This window comes from Crocodylus siamensis, chromosome 4 (genome assembly GCF_052110815.1).
Source record: "Crocodylus siamensis isolate JL-2025a chromosome 4, ASM5211081v1, whole genome shotgun sequence".
In the NCBI taxonomy this organism is placed as follows: domain Eukaryota; kingdom Metazoa; phylum Chordata; order Crocodylia; family Crocodylidae; genus Crocodylus; species Crocodylus siamensis.
The window spans coordinates 218,627,363-218,648,348 of NC_143398.1; the positions used below are offsets into that span (position 1 = coordinate 218,627,363).

General features: G+C 41.8%; 1 protein-coding gene across 4 annotated transcripts in view; it reads left to right on the forward strand.

Moving 5' to 3' along the window:
* The window catches only part of PRPF40A (pre-mRNA processing factor 40A), a 44,683-nt gene that overhangs the window by 20,535 nt on the left and 3,162 nt on the right, over positions 1 to 20,986 (forward strand). For 3 of the 4 annotated variants that reach the window (XM_090045708.1, XM_090045707.1, XM_090045709.1), the window contains 12 exons: positions 1,354 to 1,462; positions 2,472 to 2,622; positions 3,703 to 3,836; positions 11,204 to 11,318; positions 11,716 to 11,807; positions 11,975 to 12,091; positions 13,099 to 13,236; positions 14,415 to 14,510; positions 15,727 to 15,813; positions 15,904 to 16,000; positions 16,097 to 16,158; positions 17,535 to 17,666. In XM_090045708.1, coding sequence (XP_089901834.1) covers positions 1,354 to 1,462; positions 2,472 to 2,622; positions 3,703 to 3,836; positions 11,204 to 11,318; positions 11,716 to 11,807; positions 11,975 to 12,091; positions 13,099 to 13,236; positions 14,415 to 14,510; positions 15,727 to 15,813; positions 15,904 to 16,000; positions 16,097 to 16,158; positions 17,535 to 17,666 — 1,330 coding nt within the window. Of the gene's footprint in view, positions 1 to 1,353; positions 1,463 to 2,471; positions 2,623 to 3,702; positions 3,837 to 11,203; positions 11,319 to 11,715; positions 11,808 to 11,974; positions 12,092 to 13,098; positions 13,237 to 14,414; positions 14,511 to 15,726; positions 16,001 to 16,096; positions 16,159 to 17,534; positions 17,667 to 20,986 lie in introns of all 4 variants that reach the window. The other variant, XM_090045706.1, reaches the window with a different exon arrangement.

Genomic DNA, 20,986 nt, shown 5'->3' on the forward strand with positions numbered 1-20,986 from the left:
GAAACCACATTAGATACGTTATCTATCTTTGAACTAAAAAGCAGAATGTGCCCACTAATGGAAACCAACTGAAGTTGATTTAAATGCAGAAAATACTGAGCATGATTCCAAAATATGTGCCACTCTGGGCAAATATGCAATGGGAACCTACCACAAGAGTAGTACAGTCCATCTGAGTAAGGCAGATAGATAGATATGCCCATTAACCACAGACTCCCTCAGCTCCAACTCTTTTTTTTAAGTCATGGTGAGCCACTACCACTTTATTGAATATATTTCAACTTTCTCTTCACTCCCATTTTTGAAATGTTTGGGAGTTTTGGAGCCGGGCTTTCAGGGAATTAAAACCTAAGAGGAAAGAGGAGAAAGTGGGACAAGGACTGCTCTGATATTAACATCTAGCTCTTTGATCACTTCCCCCAGCTCTTCCTGGGGTGCACGGGCCCTGGATCTGCATGTGGGGTTTCAGCAGGCTGCTGCTGCGGGCCTAGGGCTGGGGAATTGAACTGGGGGCTGGAGAATCTCTGCCATATGACCTGGCTCCGCAGGGAACAGAGATCCATGCTGGGGTCTCCTCCCTGCTGCTGCCCCTCCTGTTCAGCCCCAGATCTCTGCTCCCTGCAGAGCCAGGTCACGCAGCAGGGACCAGCAGGCTTGCTCGCAATTCTGTGCTGCTTTTTTGGCCTGTGACCCACCACAACAGGGATCAGAGAGCTGCGCAGGTGTTTCCTCACCTGCACGGAGGGCAGCAGCCCTCTCCATCCACTGGGCAAGTCACCCATGGCCCTGTCCTGCTCCCTGTTGGGGCCCCAAGCCCTGCCCAGCTGGGTAGGGCTGTGTGAAGCTTCCCTTGCAGCCCGTTTAAACCAGATTCACAGGAGATTCAGCTGAAACAAAACAGCACAGTGATATGAAATGCCAAAGTGAATCACTGTCCTCCGAAATGGCTGAATCTGAAGCCAAATCAAAACACAGCCCTAGTTTTCCTTACTGTCACTTGCATCCCACAGTGCATTGTGGTTTCATATCATTCTCATGGATTATGGGTGGTACTCTTTCTGAATTCTTTCCTATAAAATACATTATTTAAGCTATTGGAATCTATATTTTTTAATATTCTTGTTCACTGTCCAGGTAAGTAACAAAAACTAATAAGAATTTTTTTTGTAGTAATGTGCATCAGTTGACCCAAGAGATGCACCTAACAAATTTTGTATCTGTAATCCATACACCAGAAAAGTAGCTGATTGTGATCCAGATCACTTATATTTGTAGTCATTCAAAGTGATGGTTAAATTGGTGTTGGACAAAATGGTTATATGTGACTTCTTCTTATTTCCTTTAACTAAACAGAAAAGCTGAACAAATGTTTGGAGAGATGGAGGTCTGGAATGCAATATCAGAGCGTGATCGTCTTGAAATTTATGAAGATGTGTTGTTCTTCTTATCTAAGAAAGAGAAGGTAACTTTTTCTTTTTCTTTGTTACTTTTTAAGCTCCATCTGAAAGAAAACCGATTTAAACTTGCTCTGGAAAGTAAAGAATTTGTAAGTGATTTTGTTTGTTTTGAATTAGTAAAACTTAAAAAAAATCCCACTTACTGTTGCCCTTTTTTATTGAACTAGCTCTGGTGATTGTTAATTGTTAGGATTATTAATGTCTTGTTTCACTAAGAAAATCCTACTCAGTCTTTTAATGTGGATATAACGTATTTATAAATTAGTTTTTGTTCCAAAGTACTTTTAAGTAATGTTGATCTGAACCACGTATTGAAACAAATCTTGGGCCAAGTCCTTAAGTGGTATAAATTGTCATATTTCCTTTGACTTCAAGCAGAACTATGATTTAACCAAATGAAGATCTGGCCCTGTGTATAATAGGGATCATTTGTTAACCTCTGAACTATAGGAGCTGCTCAATTTTGTGTAGTAACATTACACAGTATTTTTCCAACTAGTGTGAAATAGTGAATCCACTTACATATCTAAGGTATATTGGGGTATGTAGAGGAAGGTATGTTTCAAGACAAAAGTAATGGACAACTTCAAAGTTTTTGCGTTTTCTAATGTTTGTTAGATGATTTATTATTTATAAACACTAGAACCATCGTTTTAGATCTGCTAGGCAAAATGGCTCCTTCAACATCTGAGTAGGCCATAGCATCAGCACAGCACAGGTGTTTTACTATCTTAAAAATGAACAGTTACTCATTGGTAATACTTGATTAAGGTAAGGGGTTTTATGGAATTGACCAGAAAGATGAGACAAGATCAATAAAAGATTACATGACTGTGGATTCAACCAGTCACTTTATTTAATAAAGTAAAATTAGATTTTTGTATACAACTGTGTCTAGAATGCTGTCATGTTCTTTGGATATAGTTTGGCTTTTGTTCTTGCATGATACGGTATTAAGAAAAATTTATTTATTTATTTATTTATTTTGCCCTTGACTGTTGTTTCTCTTTTTAGGAACAAGCCAAGCAGTTGCGAAAAAGGAATTGGGAGGCTCTAAAAAACATACTGGATAATATGGCTAATGTAACTTATTGCACCACTTGGTCAGAGGCTCAGCAATATCTGATGGACAACCCTACATTTGCAGAAGATGAAGAACTTCAGAGTAAGAAAATAATGTTCAGAAATCTCTTCAAGAAGATGGCATGAAACTGGTTTAATGTTAATGATTCCAGATAGTTAAACATGGTTTGTCTTGCGGCAGCTAATTAGAACAGCTGCTAAGCAACCTTGTAAAACAATCTGCTCTGTTCAGCCCTTAGCTCCACAAGAGGAAGGGAGGTATATTCAAGCCACAACACCTCATTGGGCTACTGTAGTTAAAATGCACAATTTTCTTAACTAATGGTACAGAAGGAAGTGATGCTAGCACTCTGGCCATCTTTGATTCCACAGCCCAAATGATGCTGTACCCTTTTAGAACTGGATCAGCCAGAGATGGCCTTTGACATCAGTCCAGGACAGGGCTTAAACTCTTGCTTTCAGAGCCATAGTGAGATGTCATAACCATTTTGCCACCACACCCCTTAGCTTTAGAAAAAAATATTGATAATCTTCTTTATAATCTTAATAGTGAGGCAAGCAATTGCCTTGTCATGGAGACTGAATCGCCCTTGTGCCAGCTAGGCTCTGGGATTTGGAGCAATGTTTTACAGTGAGTATCAAGTGCAGCAGCCACTTTCTGTCCCTCACCCCCATAAAGACCCTCAAATGTCTATCAACCCTATCAAGAAGGTGTGGTCTGTGCCTCAGCTCTCAAACTCTAGCGTAGACAGAATTTAAAGTTAGAAAGGAACTCATTCTCTCTGATAGAAGCACACCTTGGTTCCCTACAAAGACCGATTTGGTTCGTGTTGTCCAAGAACAGAGCATGACTCCATGAATTTGACACGTGCCTCCTGTACTTTTTCCCATAGCTACTATATAAGTTTGGGCATGGGGGGAGGGGGTAACACAAGGGCCCTTCTTCCCGCCTACAAACTTCCTTAGAGAAGTTTCCTTTTCCTTGACTAGGATTCAGTAGTGTGAGACCTATTTTACTGCACTGTTTTTCTTCTCCTTATTTACTGCTATTGAGTAATGTCCTTTACCATTATAAAATTAATTATGACTGAGGAGAGGAGCTGCTAATAGAAATAGTCAAGTAAGAAATATTTTGATTTCAAACTCCCTATATGATTTCTAGATATGGATAAAGAAGACGCCCTCATCTGTTTTGAAGAACACATCAGGGCTCTGGAGAAAGAGGAGGAAGAAGAAAAACAAAAGAGTTTGCTGAGGGAAAGGCGCCGACAGCGTAAAAATAGAGAATCTTTTCAGGTGGATAAAAATCTTTTAACTTGGGAAGCTAACAGGTTCAGATATTTTGGACACTTTAAAGCTGTCTTAGAATGTGGTCACTACATATCCTAGGTGATCAATAGTATGCTAATAAGCGGAACATAAATGAGAATACCTTGGCTATGATTCTCGTAAATAATTTGACGTTTTGTTGATGCTAAGAGCTTGGTTACACTTCTGCATGCAGAAGAGGCACTGGATAGGAAGAATGCATGAGCAAGGTCAATTATTTAATCTCAGGCTTCAGAACCAATATTAAATTTTTGTTTTAAAAACTGGTTTAAACTTTTGGCTGTGATGTGATTCTTTCGTAGAATCACAGAAAGGGTTGGAAGTGACCTCAGGAGGTCATCTAATCCAACCCCCTGCTCAAAGGAGGACCAGCCCGAACTAGATGATCCCAGCCAAAGCTTTGTCTAGCTGGGTTTTGAAAGCCTTCAAGGATGGAGCTTCTACCACTTCTCTGGGTAACCTGTTCCAGTGTTTTACTACCCTCCTAGTAGGAAAATTCTTCCTAATATCTAACCTAAATTTTCTTTGCTGCAGCTTGAGACCATAGCTCCTTGTTCTGTCATCTGCCACCACTGAGAATAGTTTAGCTCCATCCTCTTTTGAATCCCGCTTCAGGTAATTGAAGGCTGTTATTAAATCCCACCACCCTCTACCCTCCCCTAGCCATTTTTGTTGTCCTCTGCTGGACTCTCCAATTTGTCCACATCCTTTTTGTAGTGGAGTGCCCAAAACTGAACATAGTACTCCAGATGTGGCTTCACCAGTGCAGAATAGAGGGGAAGAATCACTTCCCTTGGCCTAGTGGCAGCACACCTACTAATGCAGACCAGTATGCTGTTAGCCTTGTTTGCAACAGGAGCACGCTGCTGGCACATATTCAGCTTATTGTCCTTTGTAAACCCCCCAGTCCTCTTCTGCAGAGCTGCTTCCCAGTCAGTCAGCCCCCAGCATGGGCGTCTGGTGCCTCTTGAGTCAGCAACCGGGGGGTGTCCCCCAGTGGCTGATCCTGCTGGCCACAGCAGCACCAATCTTACCATAAAAGCAGCCACGCTGCTTCTGGAGCTCCACGGCTGCTTTTGCTGGCAGCCCTGCTCCCCAGCCAGCACTTGCAGGAGGGGCACTGGTGCTTCTGCCTGCCCCCCTGCCTGTCAGCTAAACAGGGAGCACAGCCTGGCAGGGGGTGCACGTCCACCCCCTATGGATCGCCTCTGGCTCCCAGCCTGTACTCGTGTGTAGGATTGTGCTGTCCTAAGTGCAGAACTTTGCGCTTGTCCTTGTTGAACCTCATGAGATTCCTTTTGGCTCAGTCCTCCAATTTGCCTAAGTTGCTCTGAATCCTAACGCTACCCTCCAGCATATCTACTACACCCCCCAGCTTGGTGTCATCTGCAGACTTGCTGAGGGTACATTCCATGCAGTCTTCCAGGTTATCAATGAAAATATTGAACAAAACTGGCCCCAGGACCAACCCCTAGGGCACCTCACTTGATACCTGCTGCCAACTACACATCAAACTATTGATTACTACTCTCTGAGCCTGATGCTCCAGCCAGTTTTCTATCCACCTTACAGTCCATTCATCCAGCCCATACTTCCTTAGCTTGCCTGTGAGAATGCTGTGGGAGACAATATTAAAAGCCTTGCTAAAATCAAAGGTACACTGCATCTGCCAGTCTCCCTGCATCTACAGAGCCAGTCACCTCATCTTAGAAGGCAGTCAGATTGGTCAGGCATGACTTGCCCCTGGTGAATCCATGCTGACTTCCTAATCACCTTTTTCTCCTCCAAGTGCTTAAAAATGGGTTCCTTGAGGATCTGCTCTGTGCTTTTTCCAGGGACTGAGGTGAGGCTAACTGGTCTGTAGTTCCTTGGGTCCTCCTTGTTCCCTTTTTTAAATATGGGCACTGTTTGTCCTTTTCCAGTCATCTGGGAACTTTTCTGATCACCATGAGTTTTCAAGGATAATAGCCAATGGCTCTGCAGTCACATCAGCCAATTTCCTCAGGATGCTCAGGTGCATCCCATCCGGCCCCATAGACTTGTACGCGCCCAGGTTTTCTAAGTAGTCCCTAACCTGTTCTTTCACCACTGAGGGCTGCTCACTTCCTTCCCAAACTGTACTGCCTGTTCCAGTAACCTGGGAGCTGACCTCACCTGTGAAGAGGAGGCAAAAAAAAGTCATTGAGTACTTCAGCCTTTTCTGCATTCTCTGTCACAAGGTTGCTTCTCCACTCACCTCAGGGCTTTGGTCTCCATTCCCTGGCAAACCTAGTTAGCAAGCCTGTCTGTGAAGACTCTTTCTTCATCAGGTGGATCCCAGCTCTTCCTAGCAATCCTTAAAACAACATCCCATGATCGAAAAAGCCAAGCCCTGTGGCAACAACACCTGCGCATCCAGGTGTTGATCTGCAGGATGCACCTGTTCCTGCTTGGGGCCCTTTCATTTGACCAAAAGGATTGATGAGAAAACAACCTGAGCCCCAGAGCCTTATGGTCCCTATTGATACACTCAGGATCTCTCCCCTGGCAGTATCATTGGTGTCCACATGGATGAGCAGCATGGGGTAGTAGAGGGCCAGAGGAGCCTCAGTAGTCTGTCTATGACATCTTGGATCCAGGGTCCAGGCAAGCAGCAGACCTCCCAAGACAATAGGTCAGGTCGGCGGATGGCTCCCTCTGTCCCCTGGTGGTTGAAGACTTTCAGCCACCACCACCTGTTCCTTTTTGGTGGTGGTCCCACCTTGGTGAGGCCTAAACTGTCTTCTTCCACCAATGGAACATGTTCTTACTTCTGTGCTGCTAGGTCTGCATATCTGTTTTCCAGATGAATGACTGCAGGTGGAGGTGAAGACCTGCCTTGCTGCCAGAAGTCAGAAGCCTCAGCTTCCACCCTCTTGTGTGTCCATGTCCTCTCTGTTCTCTAGTGTTTCATCTGGCATTTCTTCCACAATCCCAGAGGTCTCCTCCACCATCAAATCCATGAGTGCCTAATGGCAGAGAACGCTTTGGAGCCTTGCCACCTCCTCCTTTAGTTCACTTGCCAGTTCCCTGGGAGACATCACCAGGAGGCACCACTCGTACCCCAGGCACTCCTCGACCTGGCTGTCACTGAAAGGAACTTGCAAGCTGCAGTCCCCACAACATGAAACTTGGACCTGGGTGGAAGTGTCTATGGTGAGTGGTCCTACCTGGACAAAAACCTCACGGGTGCAAGCAGACGCCCTCCAGCCATTTCCCTGGGTCTCTTAATCTGCCTTCTCTCTTACTGCTCTTCTTCCAAACAGACCTTCCCTAGCGAGGCCACCTGGAACTGGCCTGTTTATTTCTTGGTGGCCACAAAGGGTTCCCATTTTTCCCCCACTTCCTCATGCCAAGCAGAAAGACTTATCCCTCGATTTTAAAAAAAAAAAAAAAAAAAAGGTTGGGAACACCATAAACTGGCCTCAGAACTGGCCAGTGAATTGCCTGCAAACTGATTACAGCTGCTGGTCACTGGTTTCATTTCCCTGGGGAGTCTCCTTTTATGCCTTGCTGGGCCTGGACTAGCTCTTCTCCCTTGTTAGGGTTTCTGTCAGGCCCAGTCAGCAATCACTGCAGTCAGCAATCACTCTCAGCTTCTCAGAGTACCCAAATGCACACAGCCCAGCAAACAAACACTCAGCAAACCAGAGGCACAGGCAGCTGGATCACTTACGTTCCCTGGGCAGGATCTGGTGCCTGCTTTCTCTTCTGTAATCATGTTATTTAGCCTAGATGCATTGCTTAACTCTTTCCCAACTTGATCCATCACTTTGGTTGTTTAATACACCTAGAAATAAATGAAGGACAATCGGTGGGCCTTTTGCATGAGTTAAATTATTTTAATAAAATGTGTCTGCAAGATTGTTTTACTATTGCAAGTTCCTATTGATGGACAACCTTTTTTTTGTCCTATAAAACACCACACCCAGCAAAGATGCCTGTTAGTAATGGTGATTGCTGTTGAGACTAGAATTTAATTTCCAATTCAAAATGAGCTAAGCTTAATTTGTTTCTGTAGTAAGCACAACATTCTGCTTATATGAGGTCTTAAGGTTTACTGTGGGCTTCATAGTTTCATAGTTAGTAGGGTCAGAACGAACCTGAGCAGATCATCACGTCTGACCCCCTGTCATAGCAGGAAAGAGTACTGGGGTCAAATGACCCCAGCAAGGTGATTGTCAAGCCTTGTCTTAAAGACCCCCAGGGTAGGAGCCAGCACCACTTCTCTTGGAAGTTGGTTCCAGATCCTAGCCACCCTGACAGGTGAAGTATCACCTCCTGATGTCTAATCTGAATCTACCCTCTGTCAGCTTGTGACCATTATTTCTAGTCACTCCTGGCAATGCTCAGGGGAACAGGGACTCCCCCCAGTGCCTGCTGGTCCCCTTTGACTAGTTTGTAACAGGCCACTAGATCCCCCCTCAGCCTTCTCTTATGGAGGCTGAACAGGTTCAGGTCCCGTAGCCTGTCCTCGTAGGCCTGCCCTGCTGCTCCCTGACCATGCGAGTGGCCCTCCTCTGGACCCTCTCCATGCTGTCCGCATCCCTCTTGAAGTGCCGTGCCCAGAACTGGACGCAGTACTCCAGCTGCGGCCTGACCAGTGATAAATAGAGGGGGAGGATCACCTCCCTGGACCTGCTTGAGATGCATCTGTGGATGCATGACAAGGTGCGGTCGGCCTTCCTGACTGCATCCCCACACTGTCAGCCCATGTTTATTTTGGCATCAATAATGACTCCAATTTTCTTTTCTGCCTCTGCACTGACGAGAAGGGAGTTCCCCAGCCTGTAGGTATGGTGCTGTTCTTCCTCCCCAGGTGCAGTACCCTTGTCAGTGTAGAAACCCATCCTGTTCTCATCCGCCCACCCCTGTAACCTGTCTAGGTCCGATTACAGCCTATTCTTCCCTTCTAGCATGCCCACTTCCCCCCACATCTTGGTGTCATCTGTGAATTTGAACAGGGTGCTGTTTACCCCCTCGTCCAAGTCACTGATGAAGATGTTGAACAGTGCGGGCCTGAGGACCGAGCCCTGCAGAACCCCACTGCCCCCATCCCTCCAAGTCCCATAGGACCCGTCCACCACCACTCTGAGTGCGGCCCTCCAGCCAGTTGACGACCCATTTGACTGTGTGGTGTTGACACCACAGTCCCCGACTAGTTCATTGAAGTCTGTCCTCCTGAAATCTAGGGCTGCTGCCTTACTGCAGGCCTTTGCCACCTTGTGCTGGATGGTGAGTTTCAGCAGGCAATGATCACTGTCGCCCAGGTGGTCTAGCACCTGTAGCCCCCTCACCAGGTTGTCACCTGTGGCCAGCACCAGGTCCAACAAGGCATCTCCCTACCAGGGGAGATGCCTTGTTGGACCTGGCTGAAAGGCTTTAAGTATTTTATGGATATGAATTTGGATTTTTTTTTTTTTAATTTTCTAGGTATTTGCACTTATAATTTAGCAAAACTCAGTTGTGAGTTTTTCCAGTCTCTTTCCTTTACCTATAATGTGGCTTAAAGGTTCGTTCATACTGTTGGCAACACTTAAAAGATTATTGGATTCATTGTACAGTTTGTTAGAACACTTCAGACAAAATGGAGCTCGTGTGCCAGTCTACAAATTGTTCAAATGAGGTTGAGGCTTTTTTCTCTTGCCCTTTCAGTGAGCATGGCCTGTTTTAAAAAGAAAACCTGGTAGATGTATTTTTATTAAAAGGAAGTCATTTAAATCAGTACATTTTCATGCACACAGATGTTTAAGAAAATCAAGAACCAACTCTTTTATCATTGGTAATGGATGATACTGCTAATAACTTAAGTACAGGTAGTCCTCAGACTTCCGATACAATTTCCTGAAAACTGCGTAACTCAGAACCAATTTTCCCATAAGAAACAACGTTATAAATGGGGGATTAGTTCCTGAACCAAGGCCCGATACCTTGTTTTCACCAAAAATAACCCAGAATTTTGTACTTGATCAATTATAGATGAGTAATATAGCTACATTAGTGTATTTATATTGTAAATAGCAATCATATTGATTTGGAAAGACTTCTTTGAGGTGACGTTGCTAGACTTTTTGAAGGGCTCTTGGCTGGAGTCTTCTCAGGAGTCTTGGCTGCAGATTTTTCTGGAGTTATCTACTTTCTTAAAGAAAGGGTCCGAGGAAGTTTGGACAGATATTCTCCAGGGAGATGAGCGATGCAGCGAACTTGTTCGCTGGCGTGGTGTTGCATTGGATCAAGCGTTGCAAGTTGAAACTGATGTCATAAAGTTGAAATGGTGTCAATTTATAAACGTACGTGCAAAACTTCACAACTCGAAATGTTGCAAGTTGAGGACTGCCTATATAGAAATTTATATCTTGTGTTGCCAAGTACTTAATAAGCTTTTCATCTGAATTTCTTTATTACTCTGAGGCATTTATATTTGAATTCATACTTTGACTTGACTTCTGTGGTTTGATTTCATAATGTAGGATTTTTCCTAGCTTCTGGAAGTTTGAGAGTACTGGAATGCCAGCCTCTTCATAAACTGATGACCTTGTTGTGTTGTATTGTATTGTTTTCTTTTCTAAAAATTAATCGTCTTCAAAGTATATGTTGCAAGGAAAATTATTTTAAGGAATGAATATTTAGTTTTTAAAAATAGCTCTAGTTGAACTGAAAATAATTTGTGAATTAGAAATAGTTTTTAATAGATATGATGATGATTAGGGATTATCTTTTGATATCAAGGTGTTATTTGTCAGTTGAAATCACTTAAATGTGTTTGGGACAGGTGAAAACTCCTTTGTTGGCAGTGCTAACTTTTTTTAAGGATTTATTTGCTTACATGCGATCTCAGTCTTCCTAATAAAAACATTGTCCTGTTTTTACAAATGTGACGAGCACTAAAGGTGTTGAAGGGAAGGTAAATTGTTTTACCCTGTGTTTTATTGTAACAGTTTATATCAAGCTTATTTCTGAATCCTTCCCCTCTTTGCTTCTGTTTATTTAGCACACAACTATTAATGAGAGAGACATTATTTTTTTTAAATTTTATGGGGATTTTATTAATAGATTTTCATGTTTCATGTGGAGTTAAGTCAGTTTCCCCGATAGCTAAAAAGGGGATGGTTTGTTTTTAATATGTGGAAAGCAATTTAGAACATTATAACAGGCTTGGGAAAACAAGTGAAATGCAGTGTCTGAAACTTTCTAAATTGTGTTTTAAAAAGACGACAAGTTTAAGTTGACAGTGTTCAACATCTTTATAAAATTAAGTATGCACAAAGCCTCTTCAAAAATGTGAATATCACCATCCACTTTCACTCATTTTGCAGATATTTTTGGATGAATTGCATGAACATGGGCAGTTGCATTCAATGTCTTCTTGGATGGAGTTGTATCCAACCATAAGCTCTGATATCAGATTCACTAATATGCTTGGCCAACCTGGTAAGGTTATTTCCTACAGAGTTGGAAGAGGAAGTTATGTAGACATTATTTAACTAGTCAATTGCCTGCCAAGAATGATGAGGGGAGGGGGCTGGGATGGAGTGCTGCCCATAATGCCCCATGCTGCCGCTGTTCTGCCTCTTGCTGGCCTCAGCTCCTCCACCCGCTGTCGGGTCATTAGCATTGCTTTGGAATCATACCGGTGCTCCCCCACACTTGGAGCACTCTGATTGCCTGTTTCCATCAGCCAGTCAGAGTACGAATAAAACGTTATGGACAGACGGACTTAGGCTTTTATAATATTAGAACAGAGCGGAGATAATTGTATATTTTCTAAATTTTAAAAAGTGCATCTTTTCTGTTAGAACTACCTTTTGACTTGCCTTGTTTTTATTAGGATCGACTGCGCTTGATCTTTTCAAATTTTATGTTGAAGATTTGAAAGCACGCTACCATGATGAAAAGAAGATAATAAAAGACATCTTAAAGGTGAGGAAAATTTCCCATATGTTTTCACAACATTATTCAAACTAATTCAACTGATGATGGAACTCTTGGCTTGGAATTGTGTTAGTGTAACTAGAAACCCTGATGTGCTTTGGTCCTGATGTAGAGGTTCTGACATACCTGGTATCAAAGAGGTTGTTCTCTTGCAGGATAAAGGATTTATAGTTGAAGTGAATACAACTTTTGAAGACTTTGTTGCAGTCATCAGTTCGACTAAAAGAGCTACAACCTTAGATGCAGGCAATATCAAACTGGCTTTCAATAGTGTAAGTTGTGTTTTTGACATAATAAAATAGTTTTGTAAGTGTTGTTCAGGCCTGTTCCCCTCCTACCTTCCCTCCTGCTACTTGGGGTCTGGGCCCATTTCCCTCCCCCCCCGCAATTGCATCATCCCACAAGGCCCTGTGCGGCGACAACAGAAGTGGGGAGGGGCAGGCTGAGGATGGCACTGGTGGTTCCCCCCCCCCCATCGCCTCTGCTGTCACCCCACTTCTGGCATCACCTGTAAGGGGGCCAAGGCCAGCCCTAGTTTCCTTGCCCCTTCCCCCCATCATCATCACATGAAAGGAGCAGGACAGAGGGTGTGAGGCCAGCACTGCTGGCCTTGCCCCCACTGTTCTGTCCACTCAGTTGCCCCCACCTACCCCCCTCTGTCTGCTGTGTCCCTACCATCATGGCAGAGCTCCACCACTGCCAATTCCTGTTTGAACGCTTCTTCACACTTCCTGTTTGTCAGCCAATCAGAGTGTGAATAAAGCATTACGGACAAACAGACTTAGGCTTTTATATTGGAATGTCTTTTTACAGTAAAATTAGCAGTCATAAGACACCCAAAAAGGTAATCGTAAGATGCTGTTCCTACTTGATGTCTTTCTTGTCATTTAATGTTTTCTAAACTACAAACTGTAAAAGGCAGACTTTTGTTTAAATTTAAATATCCATCCTTGAAATAAGGTGAGCCCTGTGTTAGGAATTCAGCAGTGTCTTCACACTGTAACTTGATGCTTCCTACTAGTAAATATTGCATGCTGTTACCATCATTCTGAATTGTTAGACCTTAACTGCTTTTGAGATTTTTTGAGAACAGAACAAATACTGGTTTTAAACATAAATAATTGGATAGATGATTTAAATAGACACAAACAGTTAATGCTAGAAAACGCTAGAGCTGAAGTATCTCTGTAGGCTTTACGTCAAAGGTGCACATAGCCAACTGATCATTCTTATTTCACTGTCATTGTCACTTGAATGATTTCATTTTAATTTGCCTTAGCTCCTGGAAAAGGCAGAAGCCCGTGAACGTGAAAGGGAAAAAGAGGAGGCTCGGAAGATGAAGCGGAAGGAGTCTGCATTCAAGAGTATGTTGAAACAAGCTGCACCCCCGATTGAGTTGGATGCTGTTTGGGAAGATGTATGTATTCTGCCATTTTAAAATGCTTAGAAAACCTTAGCTGTTAGATTTTTGAATGCTAACGTTTTATGGGTGGCAAATTTTGTAGTCTCCAATTTAGTGTTTGTCCTTTACATTTAACTTTGCACGTTAAATCTTTGTCATTCCCAAATGAATGTCAGTAGAATTGTCCTCAGTTTGTTTCAGTACTACTTCAAAATGATTATTTTAGAAAAGTTATAGTTTCCTACATTCGTATTATATGGGAGATGAAAGCTTAACCAAAAGTGCTTTGTTTCTGTTACATTGGAACTACTTGTTTACAACTGCTGATTTGTTTGCCATCCTCCATTTAAATATTTCCTACTGAAACATATTTCAGTGTAGATTTTTTTCTAAGTAATAAAAACTCCCCTCCCAACAGCCTTGTTCATAAGAACACAAGCATCCACTGGCTAATTCAGCTTTGAGAACCATTGTAACAATATGGGACTCTGGTTTTCCTCAAAATTCAGTTCATTGTCATGGCTCTTTTCCTCCATTTCCCATTAAACCAAACTTCCAGTCATTGGTCTATCATTTGTCTTTTTTTAGAAGAGGGATTATGCTTTTCTTCCCACGTGAATTCCTGTCTCCATCTTCTTTTAAGTGTTTCAAACCAAAAGTGTTTCATAAATGGAAATTTGTGGTTGTGTTGTCTGTAGCAGTGGACTAAAAGGAAAAGAAATGCTGTTTCAGACACCCTTATGTATAATGAAGAAAATGCAGGGGAAATGTATTGACTATGGGAAATTAAATGGTTTGTTTTTTTCGTGGTTAAATGGGGGCAGGGAACTACCTATTTAACTGTAGCAAAATTAAATGGTTAAAGTTGTGTTTTATATAAGAACAGGTATTTTTTAAAAATTCCCATCTCAAATCGTATTTCATATAAGTTGCATGTTTTGCCAAATATGTAAAACAAATGGGCTATACAGAAAAATTGAATGTCAAAACCATAGGTATAAAAATATGGATGATTCAAAGTGCTAAACAATTTGAACACGGTGAACCTGTTGGGGTGAGTATACCCGTGGACCACTATAATATGTATTTTATTTATGAAATCATGTCTGTAATGCTTAAGGGCACGACTGTCTTTTTTGATTCATTCATTTCTAATATTAATACTTCATCTTGTGTTCCTTCTTGTTGTGTAGATCAGGGACAGATTTGTGAAGGAACCAGCATTTGAAGACATTACTTTAGAATCGGAAAGAAAAAGAATATTTAAAGACTTCATGCACATATTAGAGGTAACTATCAAACTTTATCCCCACATTTTTTGGTAGCAATTTCTCACTAAGAATTGAATGACTTGGTAATTTGGCATGGAAAATATATTTCTAAAACGGTATTGAACTGCCTTACTTCATGACACAAATGTTAAAACCTGGACTTAAAGAATTGAAGAGTGTTATAGTTAAACTACTATTTCGTGTGTGTTTTTAATATGATTGTATTTCAGTTATCCTCTTTTTCACTCAAAACTTCCATAAATAGTTATCTCAGGGGCAGAGTGTTTTCCTTGTTTTAAATTCTTGAAGAAATTTTAGTTATAAAAACCATAATTATACTCTGAATAATTATTCCATGGAGTTTGGTGTTTCTCTCTAACATTTTCCTATGTACCATGCTCAGATCACAAGTAAAAGTAGTTGCATTTTTTCTGAATTGGAAATTCAGCCCTGCATTTGAGGGTTCTTCCATGCCTGTGTATTGTCATGCCAGGAATGCACCGCAAGCCAGAATCTGGCCTTGGCAACACCAGTCTTCAAAGCAGTTATATAAGCATACATGATCAGAATTGATTTTGTGAATGATTATGATACGCGAGAAGGAATAATATCCAGCCCATTATGTTTCTTAGCTCTGATGGCTGTAAAAATCAGCAGGTGTACTAATAGCTTTGACAAACAGGAGTCAGAAGATCTATTTTTATGCAAACATAAGTTCGTCTGTTTTGTTTTTGTTTTAATTCTATTGGGTTGGTGTGTATTAAAAAGAGAGAGAGAGACTGGTATATATGTGCACCCCTGTTTGGGGTATGCAAGATATCTCTCAGAGGTATGTGGGAGAAGTTGTGTAACGGTGTATTTAATTGTTATAATTGGCATTTGAGGGGTTCAAATATAAAACGTATGCTGCTTAGGGGTACGCTGGCAGCTGGTAAATCTGGAAGGGGGTTGCAATAAGAAAAAGTTTGGGAACTTCTGCTCTAGTGGATGCAGTGTGACTTGATTTTATATTACATCTCAAACACTTCTCCATTAGATAGCTCTTCAATTTTTTTTAATGCAGCTTGTATACTAAATAAAGAATACACATTTTAGGTGTCATCTTGTTTTAAAAATGAAATTGCAAATGAATGTGCATGTCTGCAAACCTGTCTTTAAACTAGTGTTAAGAGACTAGTCCACTTTAATTGTGTTCCTTAAAACTGTTATACCTGTGGATTCTTTTATGTTTTAGCATGAGTGTCAGCATCATCATTCAAAGAACAAGAAACATTCTAAAAAATCTAAAAAACATCACCGAAAGCGATCACGCTCCCGTTCGGTAAGCCTTTTTTCTAGAATGCTATGCAAAAACTACTCTTACAGCACATACCCCACTAGGATAGTGCTGAAGTCCTTTTTCTGTTTAAAGGGCTCAGAGTCTGAAGAAGATGATAACCATTCAAAAAAGAAGAGGCAGCGTTCAGAATCTAGGTCTGTTTCTGAGCGTTCTTCCAGTGTAGAATCTGGTAAGCGCTGTTCCCCTTCTGCTTTAAGTAAGCTTTGTCACTGTTGTTGGGTCTTGGTTTGTAATTGATACTACTTTGCGTTTCCATGCATTGTAGAGAGAAGTTATAAGAAAACAAAAAAACACAAGAAGAAAAGCAAAAAGAGAAGACACAAGTCTGTAAGTATAGATACTATTTTATTGCTGGTCACTGAACAGTTCAACTGCTCTTGCTTTGTGCAGAGCCTTTGTACGTACTTGAAATCAGACCAGCCCTTTTTGTTGCTATGTGAAACCAGACAGGTAAGGAGTGCTGGTAATTTATAATAATGTCCCATTCCATGTGCTTCAAAGTAAGTCGTCTGTGAGTGCTCAACTTACATGTTCTAAAGACTTGTTTGTGAAAAGTTTTTAAGGGTCCATTTTCTTAAGATGTTGTAGCAGACACTTGCTGTTCCTGTGGTACAGATAAGAGTAGGTAAGGACAGGAGGTCTCTTTGCTTTTAATTCATGCCCATGTGCTTGACCATATGCCACAGCTGTTTTGGGAGCTTTGATACCACGTTGAGTAGAGCAGTAAAAGAACCAGAACAAGATCCAGGGAAGGACAGCCTGGCTGTCGTCTTTGCTTTTGTTAACATTGCAAGACTAATGAATATGTTGTTCATGGGGAAAAGAAAGTAGTTTGGGTTTACTAGTAAATTATGTAGGAAGCAGGGCAGAGTAAACCTTGGAGACTAACTCATTCAGAAAGGCACAGGCTTTTGCAGTTGAAAGTCCACTTTGTGAGATGCTGTGGATTATGATGATGCTACAAAACACAAGGTACTTCTGTGTTTTGGTAAATCGCATTTAGCGGCACTCTTGAGAGAGGGCATGGCATGGATACTGAACTCATTTACACACAATTTAAGAGAGATTTCTGACCTACAGTCCTGTTGTTTGAGAAACCGCTGAACTGCTTAGGCTTCACTTTGTGATCCGAGTTATGTTTATTTCAGTTTGAATAAGATGGCTGTCCAAGATCTTGGTCCTCTAATATGTAATTTGATATCCCACCAAAACCCCAGCAGCATAAAAAGTTTTAGACATGACCTCAGCCATCCAATTATAAAATTTCTTTTTTTTGCCATTAGTTACAATAGGAAACACCTTCAGCCTTCTCTAAATGCTGTATGGGATGGATGGCTTGGTTAATATAGGTAATGAAAAAGAAACAACTATTACAACCCAGTTCCTTGTACATTGATTAGAAAACAAAAGTAGGACAAGTTTTCTTCTGTACTCCTTTTATTTTTTGCTGTATTAAAAGTGTAGTAAACATGTTTCCCTTTTAAAACATTTTTGTATATATTTATACTTTACTTTTCTTGTGCCATGTTCATGCTGTGTGGCTAGTTTACTTTACTTTAAAAGTGAACCAATTCAAAAGAGCCTGCTTCCTTATGTAGCCTATAATGGTGTTGCAGGTCTATAATAACATTCTGTATATCTTACATAGTAATACAATGCATATGTTGAAACTAACTTTTTATGTTTGCTTGCTTACTACACAGGATTCACCAGAATCAGATGCTGAACGAGAAAAAGACAGGAAAGGGGAGAGAGAGAATGAAAAGGATAGAAGTAGACAAAGATCTGAATCAAAGCATAAATCTCCTCCCAAAAAACGGCCTGGAAAAGATTCTGTAAGTTTTTTTTGTTTTGTTTTTCTTGTTTCCTTTTTATTTAATGAACAGGGGTTGGCATCCTTTTCACCAACAACAGGCCAAATTTAATGCAGCTCATTCCTGAGAGAGACCAAAGTGGCAATTATTAGATATCCTATCATAAGATGGCAGTGGCTCATTATTATGCCAGCCTAACCTTAATTATTACCACATTACACAATCCCAGCTGTACTATAAGAATATAAAAATGCATTCATATTAAACACTAATCTACGCAGACAAATTCCAAAATGCAATTGGAGTTGCACCTAGCAAGGGATGGGAAGGGTAACAGAGGTTCTACAAGTATATCAGTAACAAGAGGAGGATCAGGGAAAGTGTGGGTCCATTACTGAATGGGGGAGGTGACTTAATGACAGGATGCAGAAAAGGCCGAAGTGGTGAATGCCTTTTTCACCTCAGTCTTCACAGGCAACATCAGCTCCAGACTACTGCACCTGGTAGCACAGTTTGGGGAGAAGGTGAGCAGCCAGCTGTGGCAAAAGAACAGGTTAGGGGCTATTTAGAAAAGCTGGACCTATCCGAGTTTGTAGGGCTCAACAGGAATGCACCCCAGGGTGCTGAGGGAGTTGGTTGATGTGATTGCAGAGCCACTGGCCATCATCTTTGAAAGCTTTTGGTGATCAGGACAGACCCTGGATTAGAAAAGGGCAAGCATAATTAAGAAAGGGAAAAAAGGGGGGATCTAGGGAACTACAACCAATCAGCCTCATGCCAGTTCCTAGAAAAATCATGGAGCAGATCCTCAAGGAATCAATTTCTAAGCACTTGAAGGAAAAAAGTGTGATTAGGAACAATCAGTGTGGATTCCCCAAGGACAAGTCATACCTGACCAACCTGATTGCCTTCTATGATGAGATAGATGAGTGGCTTTGGGGATGCGGGGAGACAAGTGGCTACAGTGTACCTTGACTTTAGCAAGGATCTTGATATGGTCTCTGACGTTTTCGCAGGCAAGATAAGGAAGTATGGGCTAGACTGTAAGGTGGATAGAAAACTGCCTGGATCATCGGGCTCACGGAGTTAATAGCCAGTGACTCAATATCTAGTTGGCAGCCAGTATCAAGTGGAGTACCCCAACTGTCTTTCCTGGGGCTGGCTTTGTTCAGTACTTTGCATTAGTAATCCAGAAGATGGTAAATAGTGCACCCTCAGCCAGTTTGCAGATGACACCAAGCTGCGGGAGTAGTAGATATACTGGAGGATACCATTAGGATTCTTAGGATGAAACAACCCCATGCACTGGTACAGGCTAGGCAGCAGCTCTGCAGAAAAGGACCTAGGAGTTGTAGTGGACAATAAGATTAATGAGCCAGCGGTGTGCCCTTGTTGCCAAGAAGGCTAACAGCCTGCTGGGCTGCATTGGTAGTAGTATTGCCAGCAGATCAAGGGAAGTGATTATCCCCTCTGCAGCACTGGTGAGGCTACATTTGACCAAAGCAAGTAAAGAAATTGGAGAGTGTGCAGTGGAGGACAATGAAAATGATTTGCGGGCTGGGACACATGATTTCTGAGGAGAAGCTAAGGGAACTGGGCTTATTTAGTCTGGAGAAAAGAAGACTGATGGGGGGATTAAATAGCAGCCTTCAACTACCTGAAGGGGGATTCCAAAGAAGATGGAGCTGGACTATTCTCAGTGGTGGCTGATGACTGAACAAGGAGCAGTGGTCTCACGTTGCAGCAGGGGAAAAGTTTAGGTTAGATAGGAAAAAACTAGGGGAGTAGTAAAACACTGGAAAAGGTTATCCAGAGAGGTTGTGGAATCTCCATCTTTACAACACCCCCAAAATATTGTGGGTCTCTGACACCCTCAGAGTTCTTTTCTTAGTACCCAATCACCATTTTCCTTTCTGTAATTTATGGGCATTGTACCTTGTCCTGTCCCCTGCAGTCACAGAAAATTAATACATCTTTACCTTCCTTTCCTCCTCTTCCCTACTCCTCCCCCTATTTTCCCTGTTTTTCATATTTAAAAGACCTTATTCCTTTCTATTTAGTACCTCTGCCTCCTTTCTGCAAGTCCATTCATAGCACCTGATGGAGTAGGCTGTAGCCTCTCACCTGTGAAAGCTTATGTCTCTGAATAAGTTAGTGCCACACTGCTCTGCTTCTGCCTAACTGCCTCCATATCTTCCATATAACCATCCTTCAGGTATTTGAAGACTGTATCAAATTCCACTCCCTTAGAGTCCTCTTCTTCAGAGTAAATGATCCTAGTTCTTTCAACCTTTCCTCACAATCCATATTTCTGAGGTTTCTAACAATTTTTTTTGCTGTCCGCTGGACTTTTTAATTTGTCCACATCTTAAAATGCATGCTCAAAACTAGATGCCATATTCCAAGTAAGGCATCACCAGCATCAAATAAGTGAGATAAAAGTGACCACAAACAATATTTTCTGAAGTTATGAAAGCTGAAGAGTATTTTAATATTAACTTGTATATAGCATGCATTCCTTCTGGAGATCAACTGATCAGTGGCCAGCTGATACCCTACGAAGTTCACTCTTGCACAATGGTACATTAACTAGGCAACTTATATGGCTCTGCATAGCACTAATAATTTGCACATTAAGTGGCAGCTCCATACATCTTCTAAAGTCAAGTTAGGTTCTGAGCAAATCATAACAGAGTAAGGCAAGTAAGAGGCAGTAAAACCTGGGAAGTTTCTTTGTTTTAGGACATTTGAAAACTAGCTTCATAGTGATCTTTGGTAAGTGTCAGTTGGACAAGAGAGAGAGAGAGAGAAACATTGTGTCTTAAGGGGGAGAATTCTTTTTCCTGACTCCCCATTAGGCTGAGGATACCAAAGCTACATGTGTATCAAACAGATGGGCCACGTTTCAGTACAATTTTAAGATCGCCCTCGGAACAGGATTGACATCTCTGTAGATGCAACTTAAAACTGATGTTTAGTAATGTATTTGCCACAAAACTGAAAATGAAGTCCATTTATATTAATAGAACAATTTGCATGTGTACCATTGTCTACATAAGTAGGAAACAAACAGTGTTTTATCTGCTGTCCCCACTACCTCAGATCCACCTTATTGCTTGGTGTGGAAAATGGCTTGAACATCAGAGCTTGTAGAGCAGCCTGTTTCTTTGTAGGGCATCTATAGGAGGACTCTTACGTACTTCTGGCACAAGGATCAGTGAGCCCCAACACATGCATCAGAGAATGGCATGTGAGACCAGCATGCCAGAGCTGACCCAGGCTCTGGGCAGCTGCCATCAGCCCCGGACTCTGGGCTGCTCGCACCAGGTGGCAGAGAGGCT